The sequence below is a fragment of the Anguilla anguilla genome, chromosome 4, assembly GCF_013347855.1.
Source record: "Anguilla anguilla isolate fAngAng1 chromosome 4, fAngAng1.pri, whole genome shotgun sequence".
Taxonomy (NCBI): Eukaryota; Metazoa; Chordata; class Actinopteri; order Anguilliformes; family Anguillidae; genus Anguilla; species Anguilla anguilla.
This window is the reverse complement of record NC_049204.1, coordinates 13,984,912-14,009,060: the sequence shown is the minus strand read 5'-3', so window position 1 is coordinate 14,009,060 and position 24,149 is coordinate 13,984,912. Positions and strand designations below refer to the sequence as shown.

Sequence of the window (24,149 nt, the reverse complement as noted above, 5' to 3'; positions counted from 1 at the left end):
TGCCTAATTCGTTCTCTTTTACTTTCAGTATTGCTCTCTCTGCCGTGTACAGCACACACACACACTTGCGTGCCCGTGCATACACACGTACGCAGCCACACACACCCACACGCGTGCACGCGGCAGCTATTTAGGGAGAGGGACCAGATGCATATATACGGTCTCATTCCAGCATCAGCACGTTGCAGTAGGGCGTATTTATGTGTGGGACACTCTGCGTCGAGGGCACGTGGGTATGAATGAGGTCCCGTTTTCTCGAGAGAACCTCGGTGTGCGAACTGAAAGGAGGCAGCGCCTGCTTTTGGCAGAGCCCTCCGACCAGTTATTCAGGTCAGCGAAACCGCTCACCCCCATTTCACGCGCCCGCAAGGAGGAAGAGCGCCGAAATCGGGCCCGTGTTCCCACGGACGCGACGCTTCAACCGTCAGCCTGTTTGTCAGCTCTAGGCTGGTGGGGGGGGGCTCACCAAGTCTCCCAGATTGATTTTGACCCGCTTTTAGCAGCTGCCTGCGAGCGAGTGAACATCGTCTGCAGCTGACCGGGTTTCCACCACAGACACGCACACACACACACACACACACACTTTTGAGCAGTGGACGCGTTTCTCTCTCGTCTGCGATATTTTATTCTCTCAGAGATGGTGAACCACAGGGGGAAATCACACCGCTGGTTGCAGAAGTGGCTCTCTTCACCACGCGGTGACTCAGAGCCGGACGAAGCAGGGCGCGGTTGCAGGCGTGGACCTCGCCGTGTCGATCACACGGTCGCTTGCTTTTCCACAGGTCCTGGGCGATCGGGGCTCAGTCTCAGAGGTTTCCACAGGGCCATGCTTGCTGCGTAGGAAGGAATATGCTGTCTGGGATGCGCTCTGTAGAAGTTCATAATTACGCCCATGTAGAAGTAAAAACAGCCGTACAACCGTGGCAATCTGAAACATATCATTCTTTCAAAAAGGAAAAAAAAGAAACCTCAAATATGGTGAAAAAATGTGACTGTTCGGGGAATGACATTCCTGTGGTTGGACTCTGAGAATGGCTTTGTGTGTTACACAGTAACAAAGGGCTAAAACTGCTGCTGTGATGACCTTTAAACAGTCTGTTTGTAGTTTAAGTAGATTTTGGCACCAGAGCAGACTCACCCATTGTCTGATCCCACAGACTGGTTTGGTCTATAGGCTAGTATCTAAAGCATGACTCTGCCCTGAAGCCCTGTGTGCGGGGTCACCGTAAGGGGGCGGGGAGGGGGGGGGGGGGGGTTAGGATGATTCTGGCAGGGGCCCTCAAAAAATATTATAACATAGGGGTGGTGGGGCCCAATGTGAGATATTTTCTTGGGACCCAAAATCCCTGCTGGCGCCCCTGCCCCTGCTTGTTCTGCAGCAAGTTCACACTACAGTCACTGAATCTAGCTCATTTCAAACTCAAGGCACATTTGCATTCGACAGCTATTTTCACACCATCACCAAATGTACTGTGGCAAAGACATAAAAAGCACTAGACTTTTAAAAAAAATGCTGCTTCTAGGCTGCACCCATGTGCAGCATGATTCTCCCGAAAAGAGTCAGTGCCCACTTTTGGAGAAGCTCTCCACCAGTTATTCAGTTCAGTGAAACCACTCACCCCTAATTTCACACTCCTGCAGGAAGGAATAATGCTGAAATCTGAGTTATTTTCTCACAGGTTCTGTGCTTTAACTCGTCAAGACGACCAGCTTGTTTGCCAACTCTGGGGAACGGAAGGCAGGGTCAACAAGTCCATTTTTTTTAGCCAGCTACCTGTGAGTGAATGAACAGTGTCTTCAGGTGACCAGCTTTCCACACACACACACACACACACACACACGTAATGATTCCAAGTTACAGGCCACACTTAAAAAGTAAAATCCCTTCATCGCCTGTATGATCTCATCGCACTCAGATAGCAAACAAACTTTGGCACTTTCTCATGATGCACAGATTAGATCTGTGGATATTTATGCTGTCGGTGTACCGGGTTTTGCCAAATAATCCCCAGCACTTCAGCAGTAAGTTGTTAGAATCTCCAGAGAACTAACGTGATCACATAACTTGTCCGTTTTCAAGAGAGATTACTCTTCACACCATCATAAGAAACCAACCACCGAAACATTAAGGTGTCGCTGATGTCTCATGTCTCTCACCAAATGCGCATTTGACAAGAGGTGTTTTTCTTTAGACTTAAAAAACACTTTGTTTTTGAAATGGCTGGCTCTAGGATTGTGTCGGCCTTAAACAAGAATGTTGGGTATGAACTAAGCGTGAACCGGGGAAGGTGATGAGCATGGTGGAACCGACCATGTACCGAGGAACCGATCTCTGCAGACACATAAATACCAGTCCTGTACAATCAAAATGTCTTACAAAAGATGCATGCAAGAACAGCGACGGTGTCAGGGAGACAGGAGGTGTGACATCACTTTCGGGTCGGTCCCCTCTGGGGCAGAGTGATGTGTCGCTCGCCTTGCCCTGTGGCTCTAAGCGCTGCAGATATCAATCTGGAGGAAGCGGACGTGGACGTCCTCTTCTTTGAGGGTCTGGCTGCCTCCCACGTGATATGGCGTCACCATGACAACGTCAGCTCTAAAGCGTGGGCCTGAGTGCCTGCGGAGACGCTGGCCGCCACGGCAGATTTCCGAGGTTGAGGACTGTTAACCGAACGGCGGGTTTACTAAAAATAACGACTGCTGTTGTGCGGTACTGAAGGAAACGACGCTTCTAAAATTTACATAGATTCATAATAAAAAAGCAGTGATGTCTGTTCTGATCTCCAAATTCTGAATCACAAGGGCCAAAATCTTGTGCGGCTAAGCATCCACTTCCACGTCCATAAATGCATTATTTATTAGATTATTATGTCCACTTAGTCAGGGAGGATTGCGCTCTGAATAAATCTGCATTACCTCTATGAACTAATAACAAGCTCCTCTTTCAAGTCATCTGATTGTGGAGGCTGCAGCAGAGGCCTGTGGGCATTTTGGGCCCGTAGGCCTTTGTAGCTGTGGACAGGACGGTGCCGTAACCACGGCTACACTAATTATTCCTCTATGTGCTTGCCTGCGCGTAGCTGGATCTCGGTGCTGACCAACAGTAAGGAGGAGGCCCTGAACATGGCTTTCCGCGGAGAGCAGAGCACTGGGGAGGACAGCCTGGAGGACCTGACCAAAGCCATCATCGACGACGTGCTGCGCACGCCTGGCAACGAGGCCTGCTGCGACTGCGGGGCTGCTGGTAGGCCGTTCAGGCATGCGTGCGCACGTGCATACACGCGTGTGTTCATGTGCGCGTGACTACTTTTTTCTGTTTCTGTGTATTTTGTGTGTGTGTGTGTGTGTGCGGGGGGTGTATATATCTGTATAGGCAAAAAACAGTCTACAAGTTCTGGTAAATGCCTCAGAAAGAGACAAGAGAGTGGAGCTCATCACCTCTGTGGGGCTGATACATTTCATCCGAATGAAATCTTCCTAGACTTTTTACATCACTTCCTTTCATCTGGTCCTGTGGACAGGAAGTTCTACAGTTGCGTTTGAATACCACCCTTGTGCCCTTTAAGAAACTATTCGTCAAGGGCATCCTCGACCGCTAGCTGAGCATGTAGCCATAGCACAGTCTGTCCACATCTTTGCGTAAGCTGCACTTCAGCCAGGATCCTGCGCTGACGTCTGGCTGCCCCGAGTCAAATAGACTTAGCACGATGCGCCGTTAGCGTTGCGCCCAGCATGCAGTTCACTTGATGCTCCCGGCTGAAAAGCAGAGACTCAGCAGTCAGTACGTGCCTCCCCCAAAGCTGTCACCTCCCCCAGCCCAACTTGGATAATCACCGGAAAAGCCCTCTGTCAGCAGAAAAATTTGTGGGACGGTGGTGCCGTCAGCTGACTGAGCGAGGTTCAGCTATCAGGACGAAGCGCCTACAGAGGATGAGCAGTGAAAATCTATACTGGGAAAAACAAGAACATTACATGCCCGTTTTTCATTATTCATATTCTGTGTGTTCCTGTCCTTCTACTGTGTGTCTCCATCGTAGTGCCGGAGTAAAATATCATGGCTAAAGGCACATTAAACAGTCAGTCTACGCTGATAACAGCCAGGATTTGATCCACGTCATAGGTCCTTCAAGTACCATATGTCAACTATTGCCACCCTGCAGTGCAGTAGCTAGGCCCCTCTGGCCTAACTCTATGGATATATAAAGCTGCAGGCTCATTTTCTGCACATCCTTGATTCTCTCATCTCTGTAGTTGTGTGGCAACGCCTAGTTTCTGAATCATGAGCATTGCTGCATCTGGGTAGTTGACTCATCTGCTTGATCAGGCCCTCTGCAGACTACCATGTGACTCCAGCCACATCCACAGGCTAAGGACATGAGTTAAAGCAGTAATATTTCTCCTGTCCACCTTGTAGCATTTATAGTTCCAACAAGGATTCCAAGTGGTATTAGTCAGTGAGTTGACTTAGCTTTTTCAACATTCCTGACCCAAAAAAACAGATCCTGTTTTTATTACCTGCTCATGCATTTTCTGAATAAAGAACCTAAAAGACTTCTGTGCTTGCTGCTTATGTTGTGTGCCGTCAAATCCGTGAGGCCCCCTATTGGTGCATCACCTTAATGCAGACATGAGTCAGTTTCACACTTTAGGGATGTCAAGCGTGGCCAAAAGTTGAGCTATCTTGAAGGAAAGCATGTCAGTAGAGCAGTAACTTGTTTTGTTATCTTGGAAATATTATTTTTCCTTAATGATGGTATTTTTGTCATAGAATGTAATGGAATTGCTCTGGTTTCAGTGATAAAATCCATATCTGTTGTAAGCACAGGCTGAATCCATGAGTGTTAGGCTTTTTCTGTTTGATTTTATTTTGTTTCAAAACTATAGGCATTAACGCATGTTGCAAGTTGCAAGCTTACAATGAAGAGATTTTATATTTACATGTACAGATTTAAGTACAAGTTTAGATGGTGCGAAACAGAACTGAAATGCTTGTAACAAATTCTCTAACCTACAAACTATCATTTAAAAGCCAAGAAAGTTCTTGTGCCCCCTTGTGCCTGAAAAGCATATCTGCAATAATTAAATACTGTAGTGCCCATGATAGCACTGTGACAGTATGCGATACTTAGCTGTATTTAATGTAAGAAATAATTTTGGTTTTATATTCATAAAACACAACCATAAAATATTCATAATATATATTCATAAAAATTTAAAAACTTATGAATAGCCACCTTTTTGACCCCTTTTGTCTGTTTTTTCTTGGCAGATTTGGACTGGAAATGTTATGTCACTTCTGATTAGCTTCCATTTATGTATTTGTTCTGTATTTTCAGATCCCAAATGGCTGTCCACAAATCTAGGAATTTTAACATGCATTGAGTGTTCAGGCATCCACAGGGAAATGGGGGTGCATATTTCACGAATCCAGTCCATGGAGTTAGATAAATTAGGAACTTCTGAACTCTTGGTGAGTTAAAAATCTTGCCAGTTCTTTTCTTTTCTTGACATTCTAAAATAAGCCTTACCATGGCTATTCAGATTTGTGTTTTCTCGAAACATCCAAATGAGCACACACTTTTCTCAAATTCATTTTCTGATGCTTACTAACTCAAACCAAGTCATTTTCAAAACTGTAATTAGATATTCATGTGTAGGAATAATTGTGAAGCGCCAATTCTGATTTCAGAAACCTCCCAGCTTTCTCTACAACATCATTATGAATTACTCCAATTTTGAATATCTATTTATTTCTGCAAAATGTAAATAATGTTGTTTCTGTGGCATGTTGGTTTGACTCTGTTTGTTTGCCTTCCAGCTGGCCAAGAATGTAGGAAACAGTAGTTTTAATGATATTATGGAAGGGAACCTTCCTTTCCCTTCACCAAAGCCCACTCCATCAAGTGATATGTAAGTCCCTCTCACTGCAAGCTCCTGTTAAGTTAGTTAAAACATTTGGCCTGAGAACACACAGATAATGTGTCTGCATGTCCCTGTGTCCTGCGGAGTTGACACCTCAGCGTCTGATAAGTTCTCTTTAACAATGGTGTCACAGTCCAATTAGGGGAAGGCCTGGTGCCTCACACCCCAGTGCAAATTCATGCAAATGTTCAGTTCCAACCCTGCCAACATTTTTGGACCTGGCATTACTGTGCTGTGTGAATTTTTCTTGGTATATTGCCATTTATACCACTTGGACACTGATAGTAAAATAAACATAAGATGGCTTTACCACATCACAGAGCTCATAAAATGTCTCCTGCTTCTATAGTAACCAGGACCTCCTGTTTGTGTGTACATTTAGCCACACTGCGGTTGCAGATCCAGTTACCTGCAGTTTAAAAAAAAAAAAAACATTTTCTGAAAGCAGCTTCATACAGCCTGTTTAATTATCTGTAATGGAAGTGATGTCAGTGTTGCATGTGTTCCTAGTGTAAATATCTAAAAATGTACACATCCCATTGGTTTGATACACAAAATTAAATGGCAAGCTTGCTAGATTTCAAACTTCTGCGTTTTAGCAAAACAAAGAAAATTGTATTTTTATCTTCCAGAAAAGTGGTTACGTGGCAACACATTGACAGCTGCTTTAAATCACTGATCTTAAAAAGCTGTATTTGGATTAGTGATAACTTCAGTTATCTTGCAATTACATCATAATGGAATATATTTTCTCACTTGCCTTCTGTCAAATTTGGCTTACTCACACCACAACAGAAATGTGAAAACAGGCTCTATCATTTCCGTTGTAAGTTTTTAGAGCAATTTATAATTTAGTTTCTGCAACATAGCAGATGTTCATGGCTTGCTGTTACAGTTCACTTTCACACTTTAACTCGCAACCCCACTTCACTCTTGGAACAGTTGATCTTGGCAACATTTTATGCACACATGGAGAAAGTAACTGGTGAAAAAATACCTTCTTTTTAAACATTAATAGGCTTGGATAAAAACCACTGCCTGGTTTTAAGAGGAAATTGCTCACATGACTCCTAAAGGCTGTGTAGGGCCTATCACATGAGATGGGTTCTTTTTAGTATATTGGAATTTTATGTTGGAACTGGACATGGTTCATCTCCACCTCCACCTCTACCTCCACGCAGGACAGTGAGGAAGGAGTTCATCAACGCCAAGTATGTGGACCACAAATTTACCCGTAAGACCTGCACATCCGCGGCCGCCAAGATGAGTGAGCTGTACGAAGCTGTGAAGTCCAGGGACCTACTTGCACTAATCCAGGTCTATGCCGAGGGGGTGGAGCTTATGGAACCACTGCCCGAAACAGGCCAGGTAAGGGTCTGGCCCTGGCCCCGCCCCAAAGCAGACGGATCGTTTTAATATACATTCTTGGTTATTTGGAATCTACAAATGTGTGGTGTGCAGACTCTGTGGCTTTTACCTTAGTTCTGATAACACCCTTCTTCTGAAGTATTACCAAAGCTTGGCTAGACCAGTTACTGATTGTAAAGTGGAAACAAACGAAGGGAAATTATGTTAATGAAGCCTCTTTGGCTGAAGCAAGAGGATGGCATGATGCAACTTTCTGCTTGCTAGCACTGATTGATCCTGTCCATGTCTCCTTTTGATCGCCCCCTACAGGAGCCAGGAGAGACGGCGCTCCACTATGCGGTGCGGACTGCGGACCAGACCTCACTGCACCTGGTTGACTTCCTTGTGCAGAACAGGTACGCAAATGGGCACACGTTCATTATGCTATGCTAAATGACTGGTTCTTACTGTCGTTTGACCTCATGAACCAATCGTTACTATAAACACTGTGCTCCTGGTCAGTGGTTACTGGCCAAACATTTGTTCAGGATTTAATAAGTGATTTGGAATGTCAGAGAATGTGCGCAGGCAATCGGAATTTAAGGAGCCAACCCAGCTGAACAAGTAGCTGCTCTCCATGATCCTGTTGACCAATTCAGAAATTCTACTTTGGTACTAAGTACCAAGTTTGCCATTTGCATTTTTGGTTTAATTTGGGGTGAAGCCTTGTCCACACAGTTCTTGTGGATGTTTATAGAAATATCAGGTGAACTGTTCTAGACTTGGCGGACATGTGTCTGTCTATGATGAGCACAAGGCAATCATATTCGCCCCTTCAATCTCTCACTACTGCTTCTCTTTCATGGGCTGGTCACTGAATGAGACAAGGTGGCAGAGGAGCGTGCTTCTCCGTACGGTTTCGCTCCGTACGCTGAAAAGAAAGTGGTGAACGAAAGGAGCCAGCTAAACTCCCACTAGACAACTAGGAATTGGGTCAAGTGCTTGTTTTTCGTCTTTAATTTATTCCTTTCTTTTCAAGGGATTGCTCACTGTTGACCCAAATACAGTCGGGGCTTAATTGGTCACAGAAATAGGAAGTTCTACATTAATTAATGGAATTATCCCTAGAAAGTTATGCTCGCAGATGGTGCTCATAACGCAGCACCCTTCCTTCTGTTTGGTTATAGGCACTATCTAACCCTTTCGTTCTCTTTTTAGTATATCATATGCTGAATCCCAAGAAATATAGCCAAGACAAATATTTGGCTGTGGATGTTTGTTGTCACAGCTCATTTATTCCTCGTTACGAGAGGGAGAACTGGGCATTGTGGTGGCTAGAAACCTGGCCTTCAAAAGTGTGGATTGGTTGCCTAGCAGCCAAGGCAGAAGATCAAACTTCTGCAGTGCTGTAATGCCAGATGCGTCTAGGCGATCTAGGCTGTTGGGGCCCAGCCACACACCCATTTTTTGACACAGATTCGACATAGTAAACAACACGGGGTCGTTCTGTAATTTGAACTATGGTACTTTATTATCTGTGAGTTTTATTGTGTAGGGTAATTTATTTAGGCAAACTGTGGGCACCCGGTCAAACAGCAGGGGTCGCCAGAGAGCCATGTGACACGGTTCCAGACCAACTGAACCCTCCCTAAACCTGGGCTGCTACCAGCAATTATGCTCGACCTTGAGAGGGATGGGGAGGGGGGCCACTGGCCATAGTTGGCACTAGCATGGTTGGGGTTGATCCGAGATCCTTGATGTTGTATTGTATTTATTTACATTAAATAGGGTCGTTGTTCTGTAATTGTGTTGATCACAGCCCACGCCAAAATACGGTTTATTGTGGTAGAACCAGGCTGAAATTTGTTTAGAAATGGGGAACCGAACAACTGTGCCTCATAGATTATTCTGGTCTTAATGTACTTAATGTAACTACATATTGTAGTGTTTCTAGAAATTAGAATAATCAGGCTCATTGGCCTTATTAAATAAAGCAACATTTTAATGTCAACACACAACTTGCATTACCTGCAATGTCAGTGCGTTGCCATTGAATAAATTTGCTGTCTCAAAACATTTTTTTTTTCTCACTCATTCTTTATCTGCTAAATGTGAAGGCAAGCACCATTGCAAGACAATCTGTTCTTTCAAAGACGTTTTGCGTTTATTACACTCATCCTTGGCCGTTTCTCTCCTCCGTGTTCTCGTGTGCCCGCTGACTTAGCCAGGAGAAAACCTTTCTCGGTTCAGTTAGGTTTACATTGTTCAGCAGCGGCATCCATCACAGTGACAGCAGTTATTATGGACCAATTATCTCACATTTGTGTTGGAGCTCCTCTATGGGCAATTAAAGTCATCTCCTCTCAATACAGACTTCAGTCAAGCGTCCAAATTCATTTCCAGGTACGGACATGCAAGTACCGCCGTGCACATTCTTTACTGGAAACATCACAGCTTTTTAAGTTATACTGATAATAAAGAACTGGTGTCTATTTTGAAGGAACTACAGATTCTGTCTCTTTTTAAACAGCCTCGTTCAATTTTGTGTAAGGATTGCAATGTGTTTGCTTGTAATTAATCTTTTGTTTGGTGTGATCCCAGTACAAAAAAAGAGATATTCCCAATATTCCCTGGAATTCATTTAAATATTCCGAATGTACTTTCAACATTGTATGTAACCAAATTGGTCACATAGTTCAACATGTAAATTATTAAGACGTGTTATAATGAATATTGCTCGGCAACGGCAACAGATGGGTCGCCTAGTATTCTCAGTATTATAGTTGTGTTGTTTTCATTCGTGTATGTGTGTATTAATATAATACATGTGGAACTGTTAAAGGAGCTGCTGAGCGGGCACCAGGAACCAGGTTCCAGTGTGTGAGTGAGCCCTGTGGTCTTGTTAGCCAGTCCTGTCTATGCCAATGCTGACTCTAGCTGCAGCCATGCCTGGCAGTGCGTAATTGAATTGTCTCGGTTGGCAGGGTTGTCCTTGGTGATCTCACTGCTCACCAGCAGCTCTCTTTGGTCTGTCAGGCCCCAGCTTCTCTTCGCCATGCAGCGTACTCCTCTGGTGCCGTGACTTCATGGCTTTGGTTCCGCACTTTAACTGAAGCGAGCAGCAAGAGCCATCTCTGTGAGAGCCGAATAGAGCATCACAGGGCTCTACGCTGATATTTTGTCTAAGGAGCACATTGAAAAATTTAGGAATTCACTAATGAATCCCAATTATTAGATGTTCTCCTAAATTGTTTTTCGCTACAACAGCGGAGAACAGACAAGTGCTTTAGCGTCATCAGTACCAGTGTCTCACGCAGAAGGCCCAGTGTCATACCACAGAAAGGATTCATTCACCAAGTACTGTGCAGCACCGCCACCCAAACTGAACTGGCCACTGTAGGCCCACACAAAAGAGGTTACGTGAAGCCTTGCTCTCCCACTCCGTCCCTTTATACATATGGGTCTGGTTCCGAACAAAGCTGAGCCTCAACAGCAGTGTGCTAGCTGTAGGCCGCTTTGAGCGCCAGTCCAGCGCATGGATCGATGACACCATTACATTACATTACATTACAGGCATTTAGCAGACGCTCTTATCCAGAGTGACTTACACAACTTTTTTTTTTTTTTTTTTTTTTTTTTACATAGCATTTTTACATTGTATCCATTTATACAGCTGGATATATACTGAAGCAATTTCGGTTAAGTACCTTGCTCAAGGGCAGTGTCCTACCCGGGAATCGAACCTGCGACCTTTCGGTTACAAGCCCAGTTCCTTACCCACTGTGCTACACTCCGTCCGCACATACACCGCTATGCGGCGACACTTCCTGACCTGCGCGTCTGTCTGTGCAGCGGCAATCTGGACAAGCAGACGGAGAAGGGCAACACGGCGCTGCACTACTGCTGCATGTACGAGAAGCACGAATGCCTGAAGCTGCTTCTCAGGGGCAAGCCGGCGACCGACATCAGTGAGTGCCTCACCTCCGGCCACGCCCACATCTCCACGCCACACCCCCTTCCCTCCACTGCCACACCCCCTTCCCTCTGCTGCCGCTCATCAGTGGGGTGACATTACCTAACGCTTTATTTGCCTGACGCTTTTGTCCAAAGCGGCATACAATAAGTGCATGCTGAAGGTCATTGGAACAAATACAAACCAAGGTCAGATGAAGTACAATTGTATCATAATGTAACAGCCATGAACAGCTGGGAAAAGAAAATAATTATGTGCTTCTCTTATTACTGACTATAGCTTATTGGCACCTTCACCTTCACCTGAATTTGTGAGCACAAGTATGGTTGTTGTTAGATGTCTGTATTTTATGCATGTCCTCTGAGAATTATGACGCCATTTATTCCCGATCGAGATAACTGTTTATTTCACTGGTGTGACAGTTTGTTTAGAAAGCCTTTTACCGCAGATTAAAATCAGATCTTTGTGAGCCCACAGTTGATTAGTTGTCCTGTGTGACCTTGTGTTATTTCAGCCAATCATAATGGAGAGACAGCACTGGATGTTGCCAGGAGGCTGAGGAACACCCAGTGTGAAGAACCAGTAAGCATCTTGTGCAATTGTTCTGGAAATACAAACCTCCATATCTGTGCAAACCTCTTTAACATTTGAGTGGATAAATGCTTTGTTATTTTTTATTTAACTTAGTGTTTCTATGCAATTTAAGCCTATGCTAAAACATCTACGACAAGGCTGCCCAGCCCTGTTTCTGGAGATATACCATCCTGTAGGTTTTTATTTCAACTCTAATTTGGCACACCTAATGAGGCTAATTAGCCCCTCAACGATGTGTCTGTTGAATGAGGTGTGCTTTGTTAGGGTTGGAGTTAAAACCTACTGGACGGTAAATCTCCAGGAACAGGGCTGGGCCTCCCTGATTTACACCATGTTGCCGATTGTGACCACTAGGCGGCAGCAGCTAAATGTGTTTACAGCAGCTGCGATCAAATGCAATGTAGGTTTTTTCACAGACGTGCTTTCAAGCCGCTAAATCTGTGTAATTTTCACCAGCCGCAGTAAAACGCTGCTCAGAACAGCCTGCGCGTGACACCTGAACACTCATGTGATAAGAGCCCAGCCGTGCGCAAGTAATTACCGTGTTCTGCACAGATTATTAAAGTGCTAATGTCGTGGACATCGTGTCCCGCAGTCTGTTCTGCGATTCTCCGAGCGCTCCCATGAGATCAGCAAACAGATATCGCTGCTATGTGCTTGCATGTAGTAGCATACAAATGCTCTGGTATATCATAAAGGACATTTTGTCGATTTTGCTGATGTTTTTTGCTCCTCTCCTGTTGGCTTTAATGCAGCGTGCCCAAACACGTTATTCATAAATAAGTTCGCAATAAGTGCTCAGTTCGCAGTTGAAAATTGCTTTAATTGTGAAGAATGTCTGTTTACTGAATTATTAAGATGAAAATCCTGCAGGTAAACTCTTTTGGTCTGGTTTTGGGGGCACGGAACCAGCGGTCTTTGCCGATTCGGTGGGTGTGGTGGGTGGTGTCAGGGGGGAGCATTGTCCAGTTTTCCTGCCGGGGTGGGCGGAGTCTAACCTGTGTGTCCCCGCCCCTCCCCGCCCCAAAGCTGATGCAGGCGGCGAATGGGAAGTTCAACCCTCATGTGCACGTGGAGTACGATTGGTGCCTGCGCCTGGAGGAGATCGACGAGAGCGACGATGACCTGGACGATAAGGTGAGGCCACGCCCCTCTGGCACGCGGCCTCTCGCGTGGCTCGCATGCGTCACATGACCTGCCCTGAGGAGTGGAGTGTCTCCACCCTAATATTTAGTGTAGGGGCCAGTTTCAACTTGAAGGAAATGATTAAGGTTGGGATGGTTGTTGGATGCATAAAATACACAATATGCCAAACATTAAAGTCCACACACCCTGATTTTGAGCTGCAGCATCCTGTATGATCTTGATTTATTAAATTAAGTGCACAACATTTCAGTATAACCTGCCTCTTTTTGGTGGTGTAAGACATTTTATTATCTGTCAGTTTTGGTACAATTCAAAATGTCCATCCTTTGTTGTATTTTGTGATACGATGCAAAATGCACATTGTGAGTTTCGGAGATTAAGATTCAGTCGAATTAAAAGCACTCTATATAGTCATTCCATTGTAGTCAGTTAATTGTTTCCTCTTGTAAACAAGACATTGCACCTGCATTCGATTATATGAGACTGCGTGGAAACTCTATCCACACTTCCCCAAACTCATTAACAGGCCATTGTAGTTGGAGCCATTAAAGAGAATGGGATGCTGATGCACTTACAGTATATAAAGGAACCTTTTGTGTTTGTGTATAAAACCCTGCCTGGTGAGAAATAGACTTCATTGAGTTAATTGAATTCGGCCTGTGAGCATTTTATTCTGCTGATGCACGATGCTTGAGTCAGCCTTTTCATACCTGAGCTGGTTTCTTACTGTACAGTAAAGCTCTGTTCTTTTAAAGCTGCAACGAGAGAGGTGCTAGTTGTTCGACAATGGAAAATGTGGTAGTTTTTCCTGTTTGATTATTTATTGTATGTTTCCTTGTTTCCTTCCTGATGCTAAACTGACAGACATCTGTCCCTCAAAGTCAAATCATAAGTTTATATTAAAATTAAATTGAAATTAAATTCTTAATTGACAGGAAATGCTACATTTCGCCTGCAGAACGGCAACATGTATAAGCATTTAAGCAAATTAGTAATCAATAAGCACTGTATGTGTCTGTGATAACTGATTGCACAATATATATATATATTTTTAAAGATATATTCTTAATAGCTTTTTCAGCTTTGTTGGACTGGACAGAATAGAGAGGCAAGAGGAATGGTGAGGGAGAGAGAGGAAGAGATATGCGACAAAACATCGTACGGCCAGATTCAAACCGCCAGTGTTTGCAGCTCACAGTGAGCATGCGGACAGTGCTTTACAGGCTATGCCATGAGACCGTCCTATAATCTCTTTTTTAAAGGAGAGCAGTCTGCCCTCCTTTCATATTTCATGCTTCATTCAGACAGGGAGAAAGCAGAGAGGGTTACAGATAGAGATGGGGGCTTGAACCCCCAGCCTGCAACGGGGGTCTCGCGCGTCTCGCCGATGCCGACCTCTCGCTCTCTTCCTCTTCCTCCTCAGCCCAGCCCCATTAAGAAGGAGCGCTCGCCCCGGCCCCAGAGTTTCTGCCACTCCTCCAGCCTCTCGCCCCAGGAGAAGCTGTCCCTTCCTGGGTTCCTCGGGCTCCGCGACAAGCAGCGCCTCTCCTACCAGATGTACAGCGCCTCCACCGACTCGCCCACCTCGCCCGTCATCGACGCCCCGCCCCTGCCCCCCAGGAACATCGGCAAAGGTAGCGGCCTTGAGTCAAGGGGGCCCGCGTCTTCCTAACCCCCCCGGTGAAGGGTTACGCTGTGTGTAGTATGATCCCAGACCATATTTGATCCGGTTCGTACTAGCGTCGCCGTTGTTCTGGGTATTATATTCTCACATATTCTGATGAAGTCTGCATTATTGGAGAGTGTATGACGGGGCTCCTTATACAAATACAGTTTTTCTCAGTGCAGAATTGGCTGTGTTAGAAAGTGATGTAATTATTGAGAGTTTCATTAATATAGTGAGAATGTTATGTGCTAGCTGGGTAGGTCTTTTTTAGGTAGGGCGAGGACAGCATATGTCAGACTGGAAATAGATACAGGAGTTTTAAGAAGTCAGTTGTTCTGTTTCAGCGAAACCGAGGCTATTATAAGCCTGGTATGGTCTCCAGGAGTTGTACACACCCAACAGAAGAAGCTTATTTGCCAGAATCAACTAGAAGCCAGGATAGAGGTATCATAGCAACTTCACAAACAAGGAATTTTCCAGGAAAGGTGGCTGTAGGCAAGTGCAAGTGAAGCCATAATTACAGTAGCTGACACTTGTAAGAGTAAATGCAGAACCAGGAACATCTTAAAGGTTTCACAACCATTTCTGGTTATATTATTTTACAAGCATGAATACATTTTCATAACAATATTACTTCAGGGCCATGCCTCAGGCAAAACCTGCAAAAACATAGAGGTTGTTTCCTTTCGTACTTTTTCTCATTTTTATTGTTTTGACTTCCTCTTTAAAAACTAAAGAGAAGCCATGTCTGTAGTGAATGCTCTTTCTCTCTCTCTCTCTCTCTCTCTCTCTCTCTCTCTCTCTCTCTCTCTCTCTCTCTCTCTCTCACACACACACACTGACACACACACACACACACACACAATTTCTCTGCTCTCATCTGGCACTCTGTTTTTCTCTCACAGTGCCAATTCTGTCCTTTTCTGGATCTCAGATGTCGCACTATGCCACTCTGGCTGGCACGCGGCCCTACTTCCGTGAATATCTTTTTATTCAGTATCTCTCACCTGCTTGCCCTCCATTCCCAGTGCCCTGTGGTGGTGCGGTCGATCCTGTGCCTCCTGGCTGAGCTCTCTATTACCTGCATCAGTGAGCACTAATTCCAACATGTGCGCTTTGGGGTTGCCTCTCTTGTTAGTCCTCTGTGGTAGGTAAATGCCAACCACGGGTAATTTATCCATTTCAGTGAAGGCGTGGTTCTGAGACTGCTGGTAATGCTTACACACAGGTTTGTGAGTTCATAAGCTAGTCAGTTTTGCTTGAATGTGAGATCATCTGTCAGGCTTATGAGATATACAGTGTTAAACTACAAGGCAATAATGGATCTGGGAAATTTGAAAATGTGTAGAATGCAAATGATTAAAGTCAATAAAGCAGCACTGCACAAAATCCACAAAATATTTATTGACATTGGAACATTGGACTTCACCTCTGCAAATATTTTTGAGTGGATACATGATTTCAGATTCTCTTCAACAAGTCAAGTCCTTTTTCTCCCCAGTTTGGAATGTCCAATCATATGTATCTGCGCTTATTGCTGCAACCTCTGCTATTGATTTTTGAGGAGAGCACATGTTTGTGTGCTCTCTTTGGAGGACATAAGTTTACCCTTGTTCTACAGTCCTTATGCAAAATATTGGTTTTTCACAACACAATAAATCAAATTGAATTAATTACAAATTTCTTAATACAAGAACGAATACAAACATTTTAACTTTATGAAATTGCACAACGTTTCAGCATAGCCACTTTTTTGAGTTTAGCATAGATCAAGAACATTGAGTGAACTAAAATGTGTTTATTAACAGGGACCCTAAACAGTGCCATTCAGCAGTTCATAGAACAGAATCTTGTCCAGTACAGCTAATGGGCTAACTTAGATACAAACACCGATATACAAAGTGATAAACGTGGAGCTGGCATGCTGGGGATCCAGAAATGCTCTCTGTGCTCCATTCTTCCCTTTCTGCTTTGACAGAAACTCAATGAAAACAATTCCTCGGAATGCGCAGTCCTCTGACTTTCCAGGATAGCTGAGTGCTGCTGATGAAGCAAGATTTCACATTGTACAGAGGCGTGTTGTATATTGAGTTGGCTATGCTCAGTAACTTCAGATGATAATCTATCAGCTCCATGACTGTATGAGACGTTAAAAAAAAAAAAAAGTGCTAATGAGCCTGAATTACAATACGGGTGTTTTTATTACTTAACGTCTTTAAAAAGTAAACACCTGTGCATTGTTGACACATTAAATTAATTGCCAGTGAACAGAAATGGTGAACATTTCCATTTAAGTGTTATGTAATGTATATATTTTTTTGAAATATATATTTTAAAAAGATTGTTAAAAGAACACATTCACTGGTCCCTACCCTGTGTGTATCCTACAGTCCATCTCTCACCCTGTCATCAGTTGTTGCTCTGTCTCTGTCAGTCGTCTGCCTGATATTTGCCGCATCCCAGTGTTATATTTTGTTATTGTCGATGCTGTTGTTCATCCATTGATGTTGTCCTCATGCTTATCCCTGCGCAAATTCGCCGAGTCTGGAAGGTGGAGCCTGGCCCCGTGGACGGGACTCCACTCATTTGCCCTTCTTTAACCCTGTGCCACACCTCTATTCACAGATGAGGTCTGGACCCCCCCCCCCCTCCCCTCCTGTGGTTTCAGACACACATCCGGGTGGAGCCTTCTGCCTGTCGGTCACTGCATGTCATATCTGTCATCCTTCTAGCTCCCTCCACTGGCCCTTCCTCCACCCTCCCCCTGGGTTCACAGCCCCCTGGGGGCTCCAACCTGTCTAAGAAGAGGCCACCGCCCCCTCCCCCCGGACACAAACGCACCCTGTCTGACCCGCCCAACCCTCTACCTCACGGTCCACAGAGTAAAGGTGTGATAACTTGGGGTGAGTCAGGCGGGAATAAGTAAAAAATAAATTAATCAATAAGAGAGAGAAAAAAATTAATTCAAAGATAAGCTAGGAAACTGGTAGGAAGCCTCTGCTTGTCCTGGCCTCTGGCTATTCAGAGATGAGCAGTTGCTATGGCAACTATGACATGCCATTTCCATCGTGAAGCACCGGGGTGTTGTTTTTCTTTTCTCCTCTGGAACATAAATCCAAGTGAGTAATGGGCAAAGCCTTTCCTTGTGAATGATTGTGTCCTACTGTACGTGTGTGAGACTTACAGCATTACAGCACAGAAACCTGCCATACTGTTTTGGCTCTCATTCTCTTCTCTCGACAGAACGGGGAATGTTTCCTTTGGAAATGCCAAATCACTCATCCATTTTTGTTGCTCAAACATCTTTATAAATGTCTGCATCCTTCAAGCTGTGGATGACGATTAACGTGTTAACACCAACCTTTCACCATTTCAAGTTCCTAATTTTGGTTGGGCTTGCTTAAATTCCTTTTTTTGCACTTCAGACAGTTTGTGAGGGACTGCAACTAAATTATTTTTCCTGCCATACAGATTAAAGAAATGTGCACCTTGTTTGTCCATTTTTGATATTTGCATTTTTGACAAGATGATATGGCTCCTATGAGCCCTGGCTGGGCTCCATTATGAAGAAAAAGACTAGATTTAAGAGCACTGTTTATAGAACTATGAATGATACCGAAGAGTAGATTTGAAATCTCTTGAGATTTTGAATTGCTTGGGAGTCTTGTACTTATGTGTACACATCACACAGTAGTGGGATCAAAGGACTTGCATTTCCCTATTTAAAAAAACGGATGAAGAAAATGATTTTCACTACATAAAGATGGTTCAATTATATAGTGTACCATTATGCGTAGTTTATTCCCTTACAACACTGCAGTCTACACCCTCTTAGAACCAGGAACCACATTTTGTTTGAAATGAACTCAGTATACCAAAATACCAAGTTTTTCCTCAGTGTACCAATTTATGGTTGATTGAGACACTGGTTGTATCATTTGATCAAATGACTGGAATTCTGAATTATGAAGTGGAGGAGGAATTCTGATGGGTCACATGAGAAATTTGCGCAAATATCAACCACTGTTTTTTTCCGTCCTTAATGAGTGAGCAATGGCACACGTGTGACTGTTACCAGCAGAACAGTAAGAACCACCATCAGGAGAAGAATATAGATACATTTGGGCCCTGAGTGCTGACCTGGGAACAGTTCCAGTGTTTTTCACATAATTGTTGGGGTTAGGAGCAGGGTTTGGTATGCTAGTCGCAAATTGGTAGTTAGAGGCTGGAGGCACCTGTAGCTGACGAGACTGTAGGCCTTAATTGCAGCTAATGGATGGCTCAGCTTCACATCCCCTCATGTGTTGCTTGTTAAATGTGCATGAAGATTAACTGGATTCCCAGAAACCCATTCTGCCATTAGTACATATTAGTCTTAGTTGCTACTACAATCAATATTTGTTTAAAGGATGATACATATTTTTATGTTTACACCCAGTGAAATATTAGAATGATTAGTTCCGGTCTTAAAGGGTCCTATTGCTGTCTGATTCCTGTTGTCCCAGATTTCTTAACACTCTTGGCTGTTAGCCTCTTGAAAGGCAGTTCTTAAGACCTGCAGGACTGTGACCCTTTAGGACTGGAATTGGCCTCCCTGATGTCTAAAAACAATAAAATACAATTCTGCATTCTACCATTTTGCATTTAGATGTTTTCAGATATATCCAAGCAATTTTTTAAATTTACATTTGTGAAACTACAGCACACATTCCATTAGGAACCCAGCCTAAAGCGGTACCTGCATATAAACTAAGCTTTAAAAACTGCCGTATAATGGCCTAATGCAGCCTAGCTTCATCCCTTATATTGATTTGATGCTTACAGGAAGTGACTCCACTCCAGTCTCTGTGAATAAGACCTCATTCGCAGCAAACAAGTTTGAAGGCATTCCACATCAGCTAAGGTATACAAACCTCCCTGCACTCTAAGAGGTCACATGGAAAACCTCCTTTAATTATGCAAGTCTTCGTAGTGTTTGCAGTTTGGTGTAATGTACGTTGTGAGATTTTTTTTTGTGCAGAATTTCCCTTTGTGATTCTTCTTTGCTTCATTTGTTTTCTTGTACTAGCACTACTTCTTGTTCCGCCAAATCTACATTTGGTCCAAGGGTCCTTCCCAAACTACCTCAAAAAGGTAGGTCCCCACTAGCTCTTAAGTTCTAGAGAGTTGTAAAGTCATCTGAGACACCATCGGTAGATGATTGTTCCCCTTTTCACCTTGACTGGTGCTTCTTATTTCATCTCACTGTATGGCTTACAGTAAATGCCTATGATGGAAGTGAAGCTCGTTTTTGGTAGGTAAAACATTTTGTGTTATGGCTGCTGAATACAAGTAACTTTATGGTGCTGTTCCCTGTTTTAGTGGCACTACGGAAGATTGACACCATCCATCATCCCTCCATAGACAAGCCCAGTCAGCCCCCTGAGTTGTTTCAGAAATCCCTCCAGACTACTGAGACTCCTCACAAGGCTCCACTTCCAGAAAAGCCTAACCTGGGAGACTTGCCACCAAAGCCCCAGGTCTCAGACTTACCCCCAAAGCCGGGAGAATTGCCACCCAAACCCCAGCTGTCTGACCTTCCCCCGAAACCCCAGCTCGGGGACCTTCCCCCCAAGCCTCAAATCAAGGACCTCCCCCCTAAGCCCCAACTCTCGGACATTCCACCTAAGCCACCAGTGGCCGACCCCATCCAGAGGCCGCCCGCCGGGGAGGTAACACCGAAACAGCACCCCCCTGACGCATTAGCCTCCACCCAGCAGGGGGAGCTGGTACCCAAACAGCCCAGTGAGGACACCAATGGCACCCCACCCAGTGCCTCTGAGATGCCTGTTCCACTGCCCAGGAAAATCAATACAGTGAGTAGTGATGCCTGCCTCAAGTCTGTTTTGAGGAAGAGGCAACGTGTGGATATATTTGGATCTTTAGAGCTACAATCTGGGGGCTCCTCAGGACTATTCAAACAGTGAATACTCACAGAACAGGAGACATTACTCATTCAGGACAATCTGATTCAAGTTTAAATGGTTTAATATTTATCTCTTGCCATTAAATTAAATTTTTTAGATAACAGCTTGAAACACCATCACATATTTGTCATTATCCTAAAAGGGCCAAGTTTTTTGTTTTAGCCCAGCTCTAAGACACCTTATTCTGCTTATCAAGGTCTTGATTGAAGACTATGATGTGTTATTTTGGTTGAATCAGGTGTTATAGTTATACTGGCCAAAGCCCAGTACCCACAACCTAAGATTTGACTACTCTGGGAGGTATTCCATGAAGTAGGATTACTGAGTTAGCTGGATAACTGCACCGAGCAAAGCCCGGACCTCTCCCAAATCTGAAACATGGACTGTAAAAAGAGCCGTTCTGGGTTTTACTCAGCGTGGTTATCCAGTTAGTTTAGTAATCCTGCTTCGTAAAACACCCCCCAGGTCTAGATTAAATCCCTTTTGGTAAGATACATTATGTAAATTTTATTATGTCATGTTCTGTAAACAGGGGTGACAAAGAGCGTGTCTTTTTCCGACTATTTCGATTGAGTAGTGATTGAAAAGATATATTAGTGGGCTAAGCATCAGCTTCTGTCCAGTTTGTCAGCCTGGTGTTTCTAATCTAACTTCATGTGAATGACAGTTATAAATGGTCCCATAACACAGTAAAAGAGCAGAGGTGGGAAGTTCTACCTCTTGGCAGAATAATTATGTTGATTAGCAAATCTAGGTGATTGGAAGAAAATACTGAAGAGGACTTTTACTTTCTGAACCTGGATTTTCCACCTGTGTCAAAGAGCTGGGCGTTTGTGCTTTCACGCAGGGGAAGAACAAAGTGAGGCGGGTGAAGACCATCTATGACTGCCAGGCGGACAACGACGACGAGCTCACTTTCGTGGAGGGAGAGGTGATCATCGTCACAGGAGAGGAGGACCAGGAGTGGTGGGTAAGTGTGTCTCCATGGCAACTGCTTCTGTGACTACCATCAGCAGCTGTGTGGTATGGGATTTCCGGGGCATTTTCTTCAGCAGAAATGTAGATCCATTATTCCCAAAAGAAATCAAGAATGATTTAGAGCATGAGCCTAATAATTTACTCAAAGGAAGAACTCACTGTGTACTGTGCGTTTATTGTTCAGGTGCTGGAGTCACATTCTAGATTAACTGATCACAGCAGTCCTTTGCCCTAAGTGATTTGTGTCTGTTGCAGATTGGACACATTGAAGGGGACCCGGAGAGGAAGGGGGTGTTCCCCATGTCTTTTGTGCACATTCTGTCTGACTGACTGGAGGACGGACAGGTGTGAGGCCCCTCCTTCCTGCACAAGCTCCGCCCCTCTGGCCTCACACACCGTTGAGGGCACAGCCTCTGTACATAGCTGCTGTTACAGCCAGAAGCAAAATGGACACAAAACAAGGAAGAACCCTATGTGGGTTCATCTCTGCTTAGGGATGAATTACATATGTATTGTAAATAAATGGTGTTATCCTGCCTTTACCAGTATTATCATAGCCTGGACCCTGGGACCTGGCACATCTTACTGGGTTTGCTGTAGCCATCCTCGGAGTCTAGCACTTAACATCTTAGTCTATGCTGTCACTATATGTGCGTGTATATACATTGTATGTGCATATGTATGTGTATATATATGTGCACACTTCAGTACATATACATACATGTATGTGTGTATACACGTGTTTATACATACAGTTACCTCTGGTGGTTTATTTTTAAGGCAAACTTGTTCAAATCATATCCGTATTAGCTTAACTGTGTATTGGTGATATCGCCTCTTCTATTCCTAGAAACAATTCCTTTGCAAGTTCAGGAGAGCAAATAAACAAGGAATAGATTATTTAATCAATCCTCCACTTCTCTCCCTGTGGAGGTTGTGCTGCACAGAAAAGACAATGCAACAACAAAGCCAGTGTAAATGTTTTTTGTTTTTTTTAAGCTAAGTACAAATGCACGTCCAAGGATGAAATATGTATTCATTAAACAGATTCCTTAAACTTGCTTGCTTACCATTAGAAGAGTTGTATAGTTTGTTATCTGTATGTTCCTATGGCAGGCGACAGCAATCAACCGTAATCTGGCAGGTGTCCTTCAAGTATCGGAAGCTGCAAAGGGCCGTGTCTCCCCAGTAGTCATGCAGGAGTTGCACTGGAAAAGCCCTGCCTGACCAGAGATGAACCGCGAATAGTATTTTTCTCATAATCATCCCCCATACCAGTAGCAGTAGTGGTGCTGTTCTTATAAGTGTCTACATAATTTTATTTGCTAATGTTTTTTCAACTTTATTGTCAAAACTGGGACCACAACCCAAGGAAGCAACTGCTGTCTCCTGGGAGAATTGGGGGGGGGGGGGGGGGGGGGGGGGTTACTTGGTACGTTCCACTGAGGTCTCTCCTGACAGACGAATGAAGGCATGGGACCCTGACAGCACCCCACCCCCCAACCTTTCATGCAGTCTTGGACCAGTCCTTGGGGCCATCCTGACATGCTAGATGCTTTGAGCTGTCTGTGGACATGCACAAAACACAGACATTGAGAAACACAATCCCAGCATGCAGTCTTCTGCTTAAGGTTCAACACCTCATTAACATTTGTGATATATCAAACTGTGGAGTTATTTTTCATTTTTCTTTTCTCCTGGAGATGTCTGGAGTGACCGATGAAGGTATTAACATGAATCAGACTCTCACCGTGCCTCTTTAGTCATTGTGTTATGTTTAACAGTGCAGGGAGAGGAGGAATTTGCATTAGATATTAAGTCTTTAATGTATTAACAAGAGACAATGTATTACTATATGAATGCTTCCTGTAGTATATTTGAAGTTCATGGTCAGATACATTTTCAGTCATATATATATATATATATATATATATATATGCATCATGTAATATACATACGTACAGTCACACATACATATCTGTGTGTGTGTCTGTGTGTATGTAAATTCATCTGCAAGTGTGACAGCTCATTTATCCAAGTATTGGAAATCATTGTTAAGTAGAATGTGATTTGTCCAGTAGTTGTAACAAGAGCTTGACAGCATACATTCAATACAAAATCTTTAAGTTCTTTTTTTTAAATGCAGTTCAGGACTACACAAGTCTCTGATTTACAGTTTGTGTAGATGTTTAGATTTGGCCTGCATTGAGACGTGAACAAGAGTGCAATTGTAGTTTAGTGAATATTTATTTCATCCAGAATTTGAGGCGGTCAAGGGGAGTAAAAAAAAAAAAAGTGTTCACATGGTCACCTGTTTCATGTAAAATTCTGCACAAAGTGATCTTTTACATGCCTCTGAATATGCTTATAAATGGCATTGCCGTTCCTATTTTTACATATTTAATTGTGAGAAATAACTGGACATAGATGTAAACCTTAGTTTTGATTTCCCATCCCTTCACTCACCCCAGTTCCTGTGTTTTAGTTCTGTTAGAAGTTAGGCGTTCCACCCAGTCATTCCATTTTTATCAATTAAAGGTTTTACATTGGAAAAAAA

At 43.8% G+C, this 24,149-nt stretch overlaps 1 protein-coding gene across 5 annotated transcripts in view; it reads left to right on the top strand.

The window, feature by feature from the left end:
* The window catches only part of asap1b (ArfGAP with SH3 domain, ankyrin repeat and PH domain 1b), a 107,101-nt gene extending 82,955 nt beyond the window's left edge, over positions 1-24,146 (top strand). For 2 of the 5 annotated variants that reach the window (XM_035413492.1, XM_035413491.1), the window contains 15 exons: positions 3,081-3,244; positions 5,337-5,470; positions 5,819-5,910; positions 7,104-7,290; positions 7,600-7,685; positions 11,122-11,237; positions 11,757-11,824; positions 12,866-12,973; positions 14,406-14,616; positions 17,381-17,551; positions 19,473-19,551; positions 19,717-19,781; positions 20,010-20,503; positions 21,462-21,584; positions 21,848-24,146. In XM_035413492.1, coding sequence (XP_035269383.1) covers positions 3,081-3,244; positions 5,337-5,470; positions 5,819-5,910; positions 7,104-7,290; positions 7,600-7,685; positions 11,122-11,237; positions 11,757-11,824; positions 12,866-12,973; positions 14,406-14,616; positions 17,381-17,551; positions 19,473-19,551; positions 19,717-19,781; positions 20,010-20,503; positions 21,462-21,584; positions 21,848-21,922 — 2,173 coding nt within the window. In that variant the 3' untranslated portion in view covers positions 21,923-24,146. Of the gene's footprint in view, positions 1-3,080; positions 3,245-5,336; positions 5,471-5,818; positions 5,911-7,103; positions 7,291-7,599; positions 7,686-11,121; positions 11,238-11,756; positions 11,825-12,865; positions 12,974-14,405; positions 14,617-15,553; positions 15,626-17,380; positions 17,552-19,472; positions 19,552-19,716; positions 19,782-20,009; positions 20,504-21,461; positions 21,585-21,847 lie in introns of all 5 variants that reach the window. The other 3 variants (XM_035413495.1, XM_035413494.1, XM_035413493.1) reach the window with 2 other exon arrangements.
* The last annotated feature ends 3 nt before the right edge of the window (positions 24,147-24,149 follow it).